This window comes from Ptychodera flava, chromosome 15, assembly GCF_041260155.1.
Source record: "Ptychodera flava strain L36383 chromosome 15, AS_Pfla_20210202, whole genome shotgun sequence".
Taxonomy (NCBI): domain Eukaryota; kingdom Metazoa; phylum Hemichordata; class Enteropneusta; family Ptychoderidae; genus Ptychodera; species Ptychodera flava.
In genome coordinates, this window is record NC_091942.1 from 23,988,483 (window position 1) to 24,007,093 (window position 18,611).

Consider the following 18,611-nt stretch of genomic DNA (forward strand, 5'->3'; position numbering starts at 1 on the left):
ATGTTGATCTGATAGATATCTAATCGTCCAATGAAGCATTGAGCAGTGTCAAGTTAATAAACAGCTCATTTGCATATTAAGTAAAGTTTTGTAATTAGTGATATAACTCTGATAGTATTATGCGAAAATTTATGAAACATGATACATATCATGATGTGACAGATATCTGATTGTTTTGTGAAGTGTACCACTGTCTGTAATGAAGCTTTTGTAAACCACGTGAGCACATTCAGTTCACATCTGGTTTGTCATGTATTTTGACGGCATCTGCCATTTATCAAACTGAAAGTGACCGTGTTTTCAATGCTACAGGCCAGGCGACGGGTGGTCATTTTGCACTGTCATGTGATTTCTACACGCGCTTTAGTGAAAAAGACGTGAGGAAAAACACGTGCACATGGCGAGGAATTAGCACATGCCCATGGTGAGAAATTTGTCTCGCGAGGCAAAAAATATCAAACATGTTGGATATTTTGCTCAACTGTTTGTGAGGACAAAAAGTCACCCGCACATGAGAGTACACAAAAGCTACATCTACTGGCACTTTAATAACAAAATTACCCAGGGAAGTGAGGGAGATGGGGGGGGGGGGGGGGCTGGTCATGGGAGAAAGGTGCTGCATATGGAATAGCTGAGCAAAAAGCCTTGAATGAAATTTTGCTCAGCTAATTTCTCTCATGTGCGACAGGCTTAGGATTCCCTCTGATTGCAATGGAAGTTTTTTCTCCTTCCTAGCATCACTTCAAGTTCAGCTACAATGGCACTGAACATACTGGACTCCCTCTCTTGACCTGGCCGTTTGCGACACAGTACAGCTGCTCACCTCCGGCCTAGGATAAATGTGCAGATATGGGCATACCTAACACAAGAAGGTGAGTACACCTTAGGACACTGATGTGCTCAGACTCTCTGAGCTGAACTAAACTAAATTATCAAGGACAGGTGACAGCCATGTCGCAAATGGCCAACAAGGGTGTGAGAAAGTGTATATGTAATCATCTTGTTGACAATGCTCATTATGTTATGAGACTTTGCAATTGTGTCAACATTCAACCATATATCTTTCCTATGTTGTACACACACCACACTAATGTGTCTCAGTATTACAAGCAGGCCACATACATGTATCTTAGCAGGATCAATTTTTTGAGACTGCAATTTACTTGCATTTCTATAGATAGTGATTTAACTGAGAAAACACCTTGATGGCACCAGAGCCATTTCTGTTTTCCTACTTTATGACTTTCTGAAGTGATTTGCATTCACGATTTTCAACAAAAATAGTGACTCGATGACAATCCCACAGAATTAAAGACACATATTTATTGCAAAGGTCACTTTCTTCTCTGCTCAAAGTAGATACATATGAATGCTTGTACGACTTACGAAAATATATTTGTATATGAGTGCCCATAGATATATACCTCCTAATAGATTCTAAATTTGCAGTTTTTCACTTATGTTAATTATGACATCATCACTGTTAAAAGTTCATAGAGATGAAAATATTAGGTCTAAAGTTAATCAACAATCTCGCTGATCTGTTGGTTATTCCCCATTTTGTTGTACATATTTGTCATACACTAGTTTGGCTGATACAACATCTTCTACTGCCATACCTATAAGCAAAGAAACAATCACAAATATTTTAACAAATATCACAAATATTTTAACAAGAAATATTTTAATTACAGTGTACGAAAGATATTTGTGATGTATCTTTTGGTTCACATCATATGTATAGCAAGTGGTATCAATGTACAGAAATTCAAAAGACTTTGCTCTGTTATAGATAATTTATTAGATAATTTTTAATACATGTAATCAGTTTAAAAATTAGCTGCAAAACTTAAATTTAAATGTTTACACTTGTGCAAATTTTTATCTTATGATAAACACCAACTTTACATCATTGTCAGTTGCACTGAGTGTATGTATATATTTAAAGTGTATAAATATGCATCAGAAGAGGTTAAGACACTGTGCTCGAGTAAAATGTACTGCATACTTACCAAGAGACTTGAACACAGTGGTCTTGTCCCTGGAAGCCTCTTTTGTACCATTCACTAAATCCCCAATTTCTGCATAGACCTCGGCTTTGGAAATCAACACATCACCAGATTCTTTCATTGCAGCCTCCCTACTGTCAACATAAACCACAGATTTCTGCATCAGTTCTGAAGACAGTTCTTGCCAGTCTGGTCGACATGCTCCTACACCTATAGAATGACAAACCCCCAAAAATATCAGGTATATGAAGCAAAATTACATGGCAAAGAATTTCTGACAGGCTTGGAATAATCTGCTGCTGTTCCTACCATTTAATCTAACTGCTGATGTGAACTGTCAGCCCATCATAATAACCATTGCCATATGCATAATATGACATCCATCCATCCATCCATCCATCCATCCATCAATCCATTCAGTTCAATTGCCATTCAAGCCTGTCACACGCATATCCACTTATAGGTTCCACTAATCTAATAAGAAGAATGGGGATGTTCCAGAATCTGGTTGTGAGAGCATCCAATAAGTCCATCTTTGCCGGATGCATGGACTAGTTGGACCAAAATTAAAGTCATGATATAGTCAAACTGGTACATTTGTGGTGTAGAGTTGCCGTAACTTTACCAAAGGAAGTAAATAAGGCCTTGTTGGTTGGTCTAAGCCTATGAATTTTGCACTATAAAGAAACAATGCTGTTTTATAGTTAATGTGATTCGCTGATGCACAGGTTGGAGGTCAGGAAATGTAGGCCATGACCTGAAGGGCTGTGTTCAACATTATTGTACAAATTCTTAAGCCATCAGTCCCATCACTGCCTGAGAATTGCATGATTTTGGTTAATCTACCATTTGACCCAAGAGGAATAAGTCTTGTTATTATTGTTTGTATTGGGTATAAATTATCAATAAATGCTCATACAGAATGCACATATAACCCAACTGTTCTGGTAACTAACAATTTACGTGAGCTCCTGGCTTGACCCAGCTGTGTTCCAGGATAGGTTTAGTTGACATGGTGACGGTTACTATGACGTCTGCATCTTTGGCTGCCTCTTCAGCAGTTTCACAGACTGTTGATTTGTACTCTGCTGCAAACTTCTGGGCCCTGGATATCGTTCTGCTCCATACCCTGACCTGAAAGAAGATGACGGCGCAACAAATTACTCACTCTGGGATTATTCTAATGATTCAGTGATAGAAATATCAACTTTATATTGAGTTCATGCTTGTTAAATCCTTTAGTGTGTATTATGTGTATTACTTGTATTTGATGCATTAAAAATTAAATGATAAGATAAAATATACGATGAAACACACACAGACATACATCTATGTCCTTAAAAAATTAACGTTATAGGTTTTACACAGTCAAATTTACTCATATTACAGTCCATGCAAATGAAAGAAGTTCTGCAAATCAAAGAAGTAGTATTCAATTTTTAAAGGTATACTGTCACCTGTTCCAATTTTGTCACAGTTACCATGGAAAGAGAAAATCTAACCAATCACAGATTTTAAGCGGGTGGCCCCTTTTTAAAACAGCGCTCTCACATGGGCATTTTGAATACCAAGGAATGCTCCTTTGACCATATCTGGAAATATGACAAAATTTTGATATTCACCTCTTGGAAATTGCAAATCTGATGTAGTGCCTGGTAGTGACTTCCAGCTTGCTCTCCAGCGCCAAGAATGCAGAGGATTTTGGATTCTTTTGAAGCAAGGTACTGAAAACATAAACAAGAGGAGAGTGATATAGAAACCAACAACTAATTCTGGAGAAATACATGAGGGAGTTCTAGCATGTCAGTGATATAATTAGAAGAGACTTGGAAACAGAAAAAAAGACTAGCCACACCAAGATTAACTGGGGATGGGAGGAACCTTTAGCTTCATTTTTTTTGGTGATGCATTTGCCATTTTTGTGTCGCATGTCTTGTTTGTGAGTAGTTCCGGCTTCTTGCACTGATCAGCCTCATGTCAACTAAACAAGCGACCTAGCGGCCGATATAGCTCCGCTGTGTTTATGTAGAGAATAACTATTTTTGACACATGTTGATAAAGAAGGTGGAAATCTTTGATAGCTCAATGCAGTGGCCAGAAAATGTGGCTAGAACAAGCTGCAAAAATACACAATTGAAGATTTCATCATACTTTGAATATATCACATCGGATCATCCCTAAGAACCAAAGCTATCTGATGAGTAGTTTTTTGAGAATAAAATTTTCTGACCAAAAATGGCAACAACTGCCCCCCAAAATAAAAATTGCACTTTTTGAGAAACACATTTTTTGACCAAAAATGGGAAAAATCGCCCAAAAATTCAAAATTCCAGATTTCATCATTATTTCAATAAATATCATTTAGTTCATCTATAGAAACCTGTATACCAAATTTAAAAGCTATCAGATGAGTACTGGTAGTTTTGGAAATACACTTTTTTTGACCAAAAATGGCAAAAATTGCCCCAAAAATACAAAATTACAGATTTCATCAGAAATTCAATATATATTACTCAGCTCATCTGTAGAAACTTGTATACCAAATTTCAAAGCTATCAGACCAGTACTTTTTGAGAAACACATTTTTTGACCAAAAATGGCAAAAATTGCCCCAAAATTACAAAATTGCAAATTTCATCATAATTTTAATAAATATCATTAAGGTGATCTGTAGGAACATGTGTACCGAATTGCAAAGCTATCAGATGAGTAGTTGTGGAAATACACATTTTTGACCAAAAATGGCTAAAATTGCCCCAAAAATACAAAATTGCAGATTACCTCATAATTTTAATAAACATCATTTAGTTCATCTGAAGGAACCTGTATACCAAATTTCAAAGCTATCAGATGAGTAGTTTTGGAAATACACATATTTTGACCAAAAATGGCAAAAATTGCCCCAAAAATACAAAATTACAGATTTCATCAGAAAATCAATACATATTACTTAGTTCATCTATAGAAACCTGTATACCAAATTTCAAAGCTATCAGACCAGTACTTTTTGAGAAACATATTTTTTGACCAAAAATGGCAAAAGTTGCCTTAAAAATGCAAATTTGCATATTTCTGCACAAATTGAACAAATCTGAAATAGATCATCACTAGGGACATATGTACCAAATATCAAAGGTATCTGACTGGTAGTTTTGAAGAAGAAGATTTTTAAAATTTTTTTTACCAAAAATGACAAACATTGCCTTAAAAATACAAATATGCAAATTTCACCACGATTTGAACAAATCTGACTGAAGTCACCCTAAGTAAACTGCATATCAAATTTCAAAGCGATCGGACAAGCATTTCAGAGAAGAAGATTTTTTTATGAAAAACACCAAAAAATGCCCCAATACAAATACAAATATGCAAATTTCAACACGATTTGAACAAACTTAAGTGAGGTCACCCCAAGTGAACTGCATATAAAATTTCAAAGCAATTGGACTTGCGGTTTCAGAGGAGAAGGCAATTGTTGACGGACGACGACGGAAAATCAACCTATTTGATAAGCTCCGCGTCGCTGACAGCGGAGCTAATAAAAACTATAGGCCTGGTGGCAAAAACAGTCAATCTAAAATGTCATCCCATAAATTTGGAATTTTGCCAGTCATGTGAACTTTTTGGTGAAAGTGCCATCATTAATACTTCCATAAAAAGTTTTTCCAATACAAATACAAACAGAGGGAAAGACCATTTCATTCATCCTTTAAAGCAATACTTACCTTTGTTGCGACGGCTGATGCTGCTGCTGTTCTCATACTTGTAATGACTTCTCCGTCCATTATCTGATATCGTTGACATAGCCATAAAAGTACAGATAAAACATCATTACCATAAAATAACCATCAATATTTTATTTGCTGTAATTTATCATAAAATATATGTGGTTACAGAATGACACAGCTAGTAATTGTTGGCAACTGAATGAAAACTGGTGACAGTTTCCTTCAGAGCCTCTAGTGCTGAATTAATAAAGCAACGGATCTTCCAGGCTAGGAGAGTGTCAGGTCGGAAAATTTGATTGCTGAAGTTCAGTGTCTTTCAGTCCGCACGTATTCATCTTAGTCATTTTGAGCACACATTGGTAATGATAGATAAAAAACATAGCGAAGTCAAACAGTACATGCAAGTAGGAATGCACAACAGATTGAAAGAAACACCAGGTTAAGTATTAAGGTAGAATGCGCCTCACGGACAGATATTTGGACTCTCAAATTTTCACAATTTCTTTCTAATCTACTACGTGGGGGCTCATTTAATGCTTTTGGAGTAGAGAAACTTTTACTGTCTTATTTTTTCCAAAATTTAAAATTCTTTTTTTTGCTATACAGTTAACTCAGGCCTGTGGCCATTTTGGATTTCAAAGATCAATAAATGTTAGGCAATTCATTCCTCTAGTGCAAAACTTTGCACTCTGACCCCCTCATTTTTATTCTCAATTTTCTGAGAGTATGGTTGAAAGTTTCATTGAGGAAGTTTGAGCAAAAATTTAAGTCCTTTCCCTTTGAGGCGTATACTACCTTGAATTTGAGTGAGAAATTTAAAGGTATACAGTCACCTGTAATCTAAATATGCCCATATATGGTCAAAGGAGCGTTCCTTGGTATTCAAAATGCCCATGTGAGGGCGCCATTTTTAAAAGTCGGCCACCTGCTTAAAATCTGTGATTGGTTAAATTGTCTCTTTCCACGGTAACTGTGGCAAACTTGGAACAGGTGACAGTATACCTAAAGGGTTAGTCTTTGTTAAATCTTTCTACCTCTGATTTTAATCAGATTGCATGTTAGTTACATGTACTTAGCCTAATGCATATTAGAATCATTCAAACAAAACTATGTTTTAGTTTTTAGTATTTAAAACAGATCAAAAATGAGCAGAAAGGGAATTGAGCATATTAGGTAGCGAAGAAATCTCCAGTTCTAAATTTTGGCAATCTGTCCTCTCGTTCAAAATTATCTTTACGTAATGGTTAGAAGAATTAATTTAAAAAGAAAGATAAGTTGTCGGCCCCATTTTGAAGTCTACATTGTATTTAGAAGGAAAATTGATAAAATTTATCAAAATTTGTAACTCCACTTTCTTCAGATCTTTAGCAAACAGTAGATAATTTTAAGAGCAACAAAGTTATGCTGGAATTTATGATCACTTCCTGTACAAAAATTTGTTGATGTAGATATCATTGTGAGATATAGCATAAATTATACTGAATCCATCCAATTTACTTACAATCTGCAGAATTTTGTCAGAAAAACAGTTTGAAAATAGGAGTATTTTTTCATATATTAGTTAAAGGACAGACTTGCTCAGATTACGCATGAACACAAAAAAGGCACATGGTGCACTGCAGAGGGCTTCTGCAAGCTACTGATGACTGTAAACTTACAGACTTGATTGACCCATTAGATGCATCAAACAATACTATGTTGGCCATGTGAGTTTGCAGTCCTTTCTCAGCATTGCCTGGGTAAAAGCATACTAGTTTGGTGGCAAGGGCGTTATCTTGACTGGAGTAGCCAGGCATTGAACCAAGAAATCTGAAATTAGTAAGGAAGATTAGACAGAAAAGTGAACTGTAAGCAGCCGCTTGTGGCACTGTGGCTTGTGAGGGTTAGTGCACAAGGGACTGTCCACGGTATACTATGACGGGACAAAACAGAACGTGCAATAGATTATACCAAAGTCTACACCGGTATGGTCAGTAATTGTCACAAAAGGGCAAAAAAATTAATTCTGCCAAAGAGTGATATTAGTGACATTTTCTACTGATGCACATCATATCAATACTGGTACTTATCTGTTATTTTTGGCAGGATTTAATGGTGAAATTTCTGTGCTCCACTTTTGTGATGATTGATCGGAAAATGTGAAATTCTATATGAGGTAGGGCTTATTTATTACCAGCAACTAAAAACAAAGCAATAAACTAATTCAAAACTTTTGAAGGATACGAAATGGACCTAATGCAAGGAAACTGGTTATGTCAACATGGAGTGAAACCACGGGGAAAGGAGTGTAGATTTCAATGAATCTTTGAGGCTACCCTGTGGAGTCAATGAATGACCAATACATGATTTCTGACATTAAATGTACCATGTAGTACGTTATTTTTTTTCCAATTCATTTTGGATACAAACACTATTCAAAATCTTTCTGCTGAATCAGATGCCTGTGTAAAGTGTCTTTGTGTATACCTTGGTTAGATAATTTTGCCCTTGAACCCAGGTATGTGAGAGGTCAGAAATCGACAGTCTGCGCCCCCAATCTGCGCTAGCGCATTTCAATCTGCGCTATCATTCTGCGCTATCAATCTGCGCTACCATTCTCCGCTATCGATCCATGAATGTTTTGATTTTAGTCATTACGGTGGCATTTATGACATTGCCGCGATATAGCTGCCCGCTAGATGATACATGGCATGGTCTAGTGTTGAAATAGATTTGTATTTTTGTACAGCATACCGACACTTGTACAGCATACCAAGTGTCAGGAAGACTGGTTATTGAGTAATGTTTATGTACGATTGAATGCGATTCCGAATCAAGCGCGACATAAAGTTATAGTCTCATGGATCCTAGGGCTATGAAGAAGACATTCCAGCTTGCCCAGATACAAGGTACGTTGTTGTGGGGACGTCTAGTATTGATATGGGACTCAACATATATTCCAAGTCTGTTATCTATAACAGAAATATATATCTATCTATAACAGAAATATATGGGACGTCAAACTTCGATACTGGACAGTAAATAACCAATATTTAAAAATTGTGCAAAGTCGCTCCTTCATGGGGAAATACCCGATCGGTTAGGTTGTGCAGTTGACTTTCCGATACTTTGGTGACTTATTACAGTCATTTTGGAACTGGATTTTTAACATAATGACACGTCAACGATGACATTTATTTTGTTTTTTGTTCCACAATGACAATTCTAGTTTTTCAGTGACCACAGTGTAGTCCCGCAGTGTTCTACCTTTGTGAACACAGTTCATGCGTACGTCTGTGCAAAGATATTTTTGAAAACAGACACGACAGTCAAATTCGGTCTTCGCGTGTCTCAGCAAGATGTTGTGCCGATTCGGCAAACTCGGAAACTGTTCAGTCCGATCTTTTCTGACTGAGGTAAAGCAGATCTTAGTGAGAAAAATTAGTTAGCCAGTGAAAACACTTGCATTCACCCATGTATTTTTATTTGGGGACATTAGGTTGACCTACTGTGCGGACACATATAACGCAACAAACCATCTACCACAAAGTTAACTATAGACAGTTTGAGCAAAGTCGTTCGGGAAAAAGTAATGGACAAAAATACAAGTTTTCAAAACAATAATGTAATATGTTGTCCCTTTTACCTTGGATATTCTTTGAATTCTACTCACTCCATGATCTGTACCCTGAGAGTTCGAGAGCGCAGAATGGTAGCGCAGATTGAGAGCGCAGAATAGGAGCGCAGATTGATAGCACAGAATGGGAGCGCAGATCAATAGCGCAGATTGAAATGCGCTAGCGCAGATTGGGGGCGCAGACTATCGATTTCTGACCTCTCACATAGCCCTTGAACCCGGCCAGACAGGTAGCTGTTTTCTTGTATCATTTAACTTGAATCCAAGCTTCCCTGTAATGCTAACATTATTTTTGTTGGGATTTTGTCAGTTTTAGGGAAACACCAAAAGCTAAAGAAAAGATTGAAAATGGAGAGAAAGAGGAAAAGATACCAAGTATTATTGTGATTATGGCAAGCAGCAATTATGTGTTTTCAAATATTCTTTTTTTTTGCTTGTTTGTGATAATTATTGACCATCATTTACCACTATGACAAGAATGAAATACCTTACTACTGATGAAAGAGTTTAGTCTTTGGACACACAAAGAGGAATAATTTCGATAATTTTCCCACTCAAAGCTCATCTTACACTTTTCAAGTCGCCATTTGTGTGATCAAAATAGCACACTGTGGATCGAGGGCCTGCAACACATGTTTTGTCACGGTCACGAAACCGCGTGACAAGTTTGGTCACCAAAGCTCCACTGGTAGTGCTATATCCAGGCATTACAAATAAGACACTAGAAGGAAAAATCAAAGTGAGACTTGAGTGGACACTGTGGTCATCAGTATGTATTAGGGAGATGGTGCAGTGGCAAAGAATGTGAAATTTTCAGAAGAGTACTTTCAGAATGTGCTTTGGAATACAATTCAGAATAACATTCAGACACTCACTATGTGAGATAATATTCTGTATATTCCAGAAGAGTACTTTCAGAATGTGCTTTGGAATTAACCAAACTTACTAAACTTTTACCATAGTTATGCTATAGGGTTAACAAGTCATTGACAATGACATAGTCCCCACTTGTAATAGGAGTATTAGTCTTGATGGGGCAGGAAATGAGGTCATTAAGAAGTATCACTGGAGTGTATATGTTCAGATCTATGGACACATAGGTCTATGTCATTGTTCCCAATTTTGAAACAAGAGGCATGTCTAAGTTATGGTTCTAAATCGGGAAAAAAGATCAGACCTCTAGCTGTGTTGGCCAGCCAAGAAATACATATGTGCACAATAAATGAGGTACAAGATGTGACATCTTAAGGTCTATTATCCTATCAAAATTGAAGCGTAAAGAACTTGTGGTTACTGAGTATGCATATATATGCATATTCAAGGTCAAAGGTCATCAAGGTCATGTGACATTTTGAAAATAAAACATTGTATTGCTAATTAATCCATATCTGCCAAAATTAAGACCTCTAGCTCTATTGGCTTGCCCACAATTATATATGGGCATAATTAACGAGGTAAAGCATGTGTTGTCATAAGGTCTCCCATCCTACTAAATATAAAGGACATAGCACTTGTGGTTACTTATTTTGACATAATCGAGTATTTTAGGAAAAGATTATTGAGGTCACATGACATTTTGTCAAAAAATTTCTATCCTATAGTCTATCCCTATATACTAAAAATCATATATTTACCTCTATTGGCTTGCTCAAAATTAGATATGCACATAATTAATGAGGTACAATATGTGGCATCATAAGGTGTCCCATCATACCATATATGAAGGTGTAGCACTTGTGGTTCCTGAGTTATGGACAAATATGTATATTTGAGGTCAAAGGTCACCGAGGTCACGTGACATTTTGTCAAAAAAATTGTATTGCTAAGTTATCCCTACATACCAAAAATCAGACCTCTAGCTCTATTGGCTCGCTCAAAATTAGATATGTGCATAATTAATGAGGAACAATATGTGGCGTCATAAGGTGTCCCATTATACCAAATATGAAGGGTGTAGCATTAGTGATTACTGAGTTATGGACAAATATGTATATTTGAGGTCAAAGGTCACCAAGGTCACATGACATTTTGTCAAAGTGTCTGAGATATCTGCGTGAACGGATGGACTCACATGGATGGACTAACGGACTGACATGACCCAATCTATGAGCCCCCTGGACTTTATCTGTGGGGACTAAAAACTGTGTCACTGCATCCTTTTTGCAATATGAATACGATGAGAAACTAAATTTTTATTTTTCTTGGCCTTATACATGGGAGTCTATGGACTGCGGACTGCCTTATACATGGGAGTCTATGGACTGGCTGGAGTCTATGGAGGTGAAAACTAAAAAGTCCTCTAACATGGCCAAATTTGATCGCATTGTGAAACAAATCGACGTGCACCTGTATGAGGTAGAGTACTATCCTTGTACCAAATTTGAACGAAATCGCTCAAGGCGTCTCTGAGATATCTGCGTGAACAGACGCACGGACGGATGGACGGACGGACGCACGGACATGACCAAACCTATAAGTCCCCCCGGATGGTGTCCGTGGGGACTAATTAAGTATGTGTACAGTCACATCAAATTTGGTTCAATATTTCTTGAGATATAGCCCTATGGCAAAAAAGTCATAAAATATGCAAATGAGCAATTAATTAATAAGCCACACCCACCAAAATCTAATCAGATCTAAGTCTCATCATGATAATACCAAATACCAAATTGCATGACATTGGACCTAAGGGTTCTTAAGTTATGAGTGGAACAAAATCTGTCTACGGACGGACGGACGGACGGACGGACACACACACAGACATTGTGGCGACAAAGGACACCTTTGGTGCTTCGCACCACGGTGTCCAATAAAGGCAAATGCATAGTCCTTTTTATGAGTTTTGTCATGAAAAGAACACTAGTACTAAGAACACTAAGCACTGGCAAGTGTTTTTAATTGTACATATTGTTGCTCAGCAGTAACAAACAGAATGAGTTTCAACCCCATGCTTTTTTCATCTGGAGGTTTCTTTTCAGAGCAAATAAAAATTGCAGCGGCATAACCTATAGTCTCTCTAAAAGTCACGTTGGACAGTCCTGATATTTATACCCTCTACATTCTTTGACCCTTCCATGAATAAGTTTTGCGATATTATTGTTTTCTGTGGGGGAAAAGTTGGACCATTTGACCAGAAAACAGGAGTGAAAGGGTTATCGAATGTATTCTCATTTATCTTTCATTCACAACAAAGTTTTTGATCAGAACTGAATATTTCAGAGTTTGGTACATGTATGCTAAATATACCCATTGTGTTCTTTGACTGGTACAACAGTCCTGACTGGTTGGACCACTCCACCTTCTTCACCCTTGGAGAAGTCTCCCATTGCCTTCTCTATCACTGGAATGAGGTCTGCCATCTTAAGCACTTGCCGGACAGATTCCATGGTGATGTACTTGGGTAGGTTTGTCATCTTGGCAGCCATCAAGGTTACTATGCCTTTTCTATGAGGAAATAAAAATAATTCACATGTAAGACAGAATTTATGCAGATCAGTTATGCTCATACCTACATGACCTGAAATAAGTGTGGATTTCTGCATGTCGCACGGTGTCTCTCTCTCTCTCTCTCTCTCTCTCTCTCTCTCTCTCTCCAAAAAGGCAACAGAACATATACAGTGAGACATTTCATAAATCTGGATGGGAGGACTAGCTTGTGGGAGTATGGACATAACTTTTTTCCTCCTCGGTCTGAGCTCTGTACATGCAACTGAAATACTTTAACTGCGTAATTTATGATATATACCACAGCTGTAAAGTAACGTTGTATGATCACTATTAGTATTTGTGTACACAGCCACACTACACACCAAAGCTTGCCAGTAAAGACACTCAGATAGCAACACTTGTGCCTAAGATGGCTGCCAGTTTCACTTGAACCCTTTCCCTGCCAGACAGTATCACTTCCCCATCAGCCGATTCAGTGAAAAGTGGTATTGAGCCAAAACTATACATATTTCCACCCATTTGGCTTGGTCTGTTTCGACAGCTTACGGTTAGTCCGTCAAAACATGTTTACAGTATCTGTCAATTCAGGGGCCTTCAAATGTTCAATTTTTTGTTAAAATGCACCAAATGGGACATATTGTGCTTCACTTGTTTTAACAAACTAGACCTGATGGTGAAATTTGAACTTGGTAAGAAAAGGGTTAAAGGCCAGGAAGAATAATGAAATTGATCGTCAGAACTGCCCCTTCTACTTTAGCCAATTTCTATTTTTTTAGATCATGGCAAATACATACTTTGGTATCGCAACTTTTAGGACATTTTTGTTGTGCATATGTTTGGTATCTTTGTTCTCTCCTGTAAGCATATTGAAATGCTTGAATTTGTTCCGTAAACAAAGCGGTATTTTTAATGTCTTTATCATTGTGGACAGCCTATACAATTTATGCTACAAGTCATCAGTAAAAATAAAACACGCTTGTGCGAGATTTTTGCTGGTTCATTAACAATAAAAAAAAAAATTACTCTCTGCCTCCACAGGTTTGCCAAAAATATCTGTGGATTCAGAGGAACATTATACAGTATTTATATTGGAGTGTCTGTTGACAGGCCCTTATAAATAGACAGAATCCTGCTCTTGACAAGTGCCTGTTAACAACCTCATAGTAACTGCACAATAATAATTCTTTGTGCGGGTAATATCTTGATGTTTGAACATACATGTAAAATACTGCAGTTTGACACAATATCATACAATTTGAAGTAGTATTTAATCATCAATGCTTTAGGCACACATAAAATAGTATTTTTCGACAATAAAATGATTACTCTACCTCCTACTATACTACTATTAGGTATGACAGGCCATTTTTAGACGTGCAATTATGTCAATAAATTTGCATAGCATGCATTCAATGGGATTGCTAGAGGGCGTTTGCAGCGACACATTCCTGCCACGTAGTGTCTCCAGTTTTTGACGATTTTTTCCAAGTTGGAAATTCTAAATGTTGCATCAGATCACCTGAATACCTTTCTACAAAGTGGAACAGAAACGTCTCCAAACACATTTTTTTTTTGAAATGAGAGTTTTGTATGAGATGTGCGAGAGCAAGAATTGGTACCTTTGACCAACCCCTCATGTGCAACAGGTGTCGACCGTTATGAGCAGGTCAGTGTTCAGGGATTATGCCTGGGACTACATATGGTTTTGCTGAGTATGCTTTTATTATCTGGTGACATCGAAAGTAACCCAGGCCCCCCGAAAAATGCTCATCAGTCCACCGAGAAGAGACAATCATGTAAACTGCGTTTATTCACCTCGAATACTTCAGCAGAAAATGAGTCTCTTGAACTTGACGAAGTGATGTGCAAATTACGTAATTTAAGAGTGACCTGGGCAAGAAAATGGACAAAATGGCAGCCAATTTGAATAAAAGATAGATGAACTTGTTGATGAAATCCGAAATGTTAAACAAGAACTTTAGGAGACCCATAAAGAGACTCTTAGTCTTGCCAAGGAGAATAAGTTGCTGAACAATCAAGAGAGTGATTTGACGAGTGAATTAGACTTGATGAACCGTCAAATGAAATGAGATAATTTACTGATTAAAGAAATACAACAAGAAGATACGGCAATGAAACTTGGGAGCAATCAGAGAAACTTGGTATTGATGGCAAAAGTATTGAGTTTGACTGTGTACATCGCCTTACTAACGAATGTTCCCGCCCACAACCTGTTATTTTCCCGGTATCAACAGCAACGACAAGTTTATGAGGCCGCCAAGATTATGAGAGATACTGAATTTAAAGTGACTGAAGACTTAACACGCAGAGTTAGAGACACTTAGACGAAAGCTTGGAATTCATCTGCAAGATGCAAGAGCTTAGGGGAAGAGAGCATTCTTATCTTATGATAAGTTGAAAATTGATGGCGAAACTTTTGTCTACTACAGTGTCCACGAATAATGCTAAATCTGTGCAGAGTCTTCCAGATTTTAATATGAGAACAGACTTTTCTCAACTACATTGTGTATTTTGGAACATTCATGGCTTGTCATAAAAAATTCGTGATTTGGATTTCATTTCTTACATACAGGAATTTGACCTCATTTTTCTAACAGAAACATGGATAACTAACAGCTCACTTCACGTTATTGATGGTTTCAAATCATTTCAAAAAGATAAGTTAAAGAAATTGAAATATTGTAGAAATCCAGGTGGGATTAACGTATTCTTTAAAGATTCACTTTCTTTAAGATTCAACCAAATAGCTAGTACTTCAGTCAATGTTATCTGGGTTTCCTGCTACTATGGCAATTCTGACGAGATACCTGTTATTATATTTCTCCAGATGACATGGAAAATAACGTTCCAGATTGTACACTTTTTAGTCTGGAGCATGACTTGATTAGACTTTACTAGTATGTTTTCTACTTCTCAATTCTACTTTTGCCGCAATTTTAATGCCTGTACTGCTAATGAGGCTGACTATCTGAACGATAATGTTACTAAATGTGTCTTTTCTGAAGAGGATGTTCTAAACAGATATGTAAGCATTCCTATCCAAATTTCAAGTGACAATGTTTGTAATTCTGCCAGTGGGAAATTTCTGGAGTTTTGCAAAATTACAGGTTTAGTATCATAGCATACATTCACTGTCATAGTGCTGATCACTAAAATGCAAAAAGCTTTGAGTTGAAAACTCACATATGTACAGAACTGCCACCTTTAAAAATTATCAGTTGTTGAAGAGTGTCCACAGCTGTGGTATCTCCATGGTAAAAAGGTCATCCGACAAAATATTGGTTAAATAACCTTTCCATAGTGAATGCTATGAGTTTATACTACCATTCATATACAGATGGAGTTTGTGATATAACAAACTAAATAGTCCTATTCTATTTAGCTGCGGTAGTGCTCCTAGTTAAACAGAAATTTATTTCCCAGTGAATTTTCTTTTTTGCTACATTTCATATTTGAAAACATTGACTTCATGATGTTACGCAGTTTTTTATGTGTATATCTATACTTATAATCAAGTATTCTTTGAAAGTGAGAGCAATAAACGCTAACAACTCTTTAGTTTATACCATGCCATATACCTGTATTCATGACTATTAATGTTAATGTTACTTAGAACTTTTTATTGTATCATACTGAAATAATGGGAAGACTCCCATCAACGAAACAACAATGCATGCGTTCACCGATAAGGCACAGGGTTGAGGCATTATCAGTCCTAGCAAGTCTGTAGTACAGCTGCGCGAATTTGGCATGAAAGCTGATCACCATTCAGGATTCGAGTGCAGTAAGATACTTTTGTAAGTATACAAATAATGACAGATATATCTAATTTTTATCAACAGTATTCATAATCATAAATTTATTAATTTTTTTTACACTCTTGCTGTGACTGAAAATGTCTTGTACGCCTGTGGACAAGGGCGTTCCATGATGGGAAAGTGGGCTATTTACAATTCAACTGGGTGTATTTCTTCTAAAATTGCACAGAAACTACACGGGAAAAAATAATGAAGTAGGACCAATGGGCAATGCTTGTGCCGGCATACCAGAGTCTATGGTGCAGTGTTGTAGCCACAGACACAGTGCCTGGACTAGCTGCAAAATTGTAGCAAAGGCGGTTGGTGATTTTGGCTTTTGAGACCTCGCCCACCAGTAGAGCTACAATGCTGAAGGCCTGTTACAACCGATAATGTAGTAACTGATCAATAAGGTATTAAACGAGATAACGTAGTAAAACTTTACCGATAACTTATCAAATCAACCGATAGCGTAGTAATTTTTCTAACCCATAACGTAGCAAAAATGTACCGATTACGTAGTAATTTTGCCTAATTGATAACATATCAACAAATTTACCAATAACGTATCAATGAACTGGTAACAGATTAAATCAACTGATGAAGTAGAAAAGGCAACCAATACTGGATCAGAACATAGACCCAAAACAACCAATTATGTATCAATTAAGTGATAATGTATCTGATCAAGTGAGTCATAGGGAGCAATAAATTGATCGATTTATAGATAGATAGATAGATAGATAGACAGACAAATCTATGGATAGATAGATCGATCACTCACTCTATCGATAGATTGATCGATCAATCTATTGATTGGTAAATTGATGGGTAGGTCAATTGATAGAACCATAGATGATAGAGCTATCGTTTTAAGCTCCATGACAGAATGATGGATCTATCAATTCTTTAGAGTGATAAATCATTCTATCGATAGATCTATCGAAAAATAGTCCCTCTATCCATTGCGATCGATAGAATGATCAATCGATCGATCGATTTGATAATTTAAAATTGGTCGATAGATAGAGAGATAGATCGATCGACCTGTTATCATACAGTCTCTTACTTGATTTTCTTTTTCTTGTATTTATTTTTTTCCGTTGAGCGTAAATCACTATAAGTTCCTGCCATTACCGGAAGTTGGTATTAATTGCGGCTCCCAGAAATGTTTTTGGAAGGCAATCGACGTGTTTGAACAAATTAACTACCAAACTCCATGGTTAGTGTAGTATAAATAGTGTGGTGGGCGAGGTCGCAAAACCAAAAGTTACACTATCATGTCACCGACCGCCTCACCGTAGCTGAGCTAGCTACGGATCCGCAGCAAACACTGAACATGGAGGTGTGTACACATATTTATGTACTTACCGAGTCCGACGACGTACGTATTGCACACCTCATTGAATGCAATAACGTCCACCACAGGTGCTTGGTAGAGTGAAGGGGGCTATACACACTGATAATATCTAATACTACGCTGGCAACTCGGCAACTCCAGGCACTGGTGACCCTCACATGTCACATGCACGATACCTCTGACCTCGACTAAAAAGTTCACGGATTGCGCAGGCGCAGTGAGAGCAGGAAGGAACTAGACCCAAACTAGCTGACGACACTTTCATTCATCATGTTAGCGGCACTTTTCAACTTTGCCCACTGCCGGTGATACAAGCTTGAGTTGTGAAAGCCTTAGTTTTGTCGATGGTTTTACACATTATGATCGTGAAAAGTACGAGGCAAACCAGTCAACAAATGGGAGGACGGGGGACGTGCGCGTGCCAGGTAGATTTATAGTTTATTTGAAATTGAATTTTATCATACACAGTTTTCCTGGCAATGTCCCTGTCATGTTTACTGTAAACATAGCGGTGGTTCCATAGCTGTGGTGTTTTCAGACGGGATTTCTCCCCTCTGCCACAGGGTTTAAGAGTCTTGAAAGTCAAAATCAGCCAAGTTAAAAGGCAGAAATCCCATCTGAAAAAACCACAGC

At 37.3% G+C, this 18,611-nt stretch overlaps 1 protein-coding gene across 2 annotated transcripts; it reads right to left on the reverse strand.

Moving 5' to 3' along the window:
* Positions 1 to 1,303: 1,303 nt before the first annotated feature.
* Positions 1,304 to 18,163, reverse strand: LOC139151628 (ketimine reductase mu-crystallin-like). Of its 2 annotated transcripts, none has more exons than XM_070724552.1 (8): positions 17,990 to 18,163; positions 12,600 to 12,797; positions 7,396 to 7,546; positions 5,735 to 5,797; positions 3,632 to 3,733; positions 2,966 to 3,143; positions 2,013 to 2,219; positions 1,304 to 1,619 (listed from the first exon to the last, which is right to left on the reverse strand). In XM_070724552.1, the coding sequence occupies exons 2-8, from the start codon at positions 12,776 to 12,778 to the stop codon at positions 1,549 to 1,551; spliced, it is 951 nt and encodes a 316-aa protein (XP_070580653.1). In that variant the 5' UTR covers positions 12,779 to 12,797; positions 17,990 to 18,163; the 3' UTR covers positions 1,304 to 1,548. The 2 variants fall into 2 exon arrangements, with proteins under 2 accessions (XP_070580653.1, XP_070580654.1); XM_070724553.1 differs by lacking the exon at positions 7,396 to 7,546 and adding an exon at positions 9,924 to 10,074 and having other exon boundaries at positions 17,990 to 18,150.
* Positions 18,164 to 18,611: the final 448 nt, after the last annotated feature.

Excerpts from the sequence above, each read along its gene's own strand:
- LOC139151628 (XM_070724552.1), bottom strand. The coding sequence starts at position 12,778 with ATGGCTGCCAAGATGACAAACCTACCCAAGTACATCACCATGGAATCT. Across the intron at positions 7,547-12,599 it reads CCAGTCAAAGAACACAATGG|ATTTCTTGGTTCAATGCCTG; the intron begins GTATATTTAGCA and ends TACTAATTTCAG. Across the intron at positions 2,220-2,965 it reads GCCAGGAGCTCACGTAAATT|GTGTAGGAGCATGTCGACCA; the intron begins GTTAGTTACCAG and ends GTCATTCTATAG.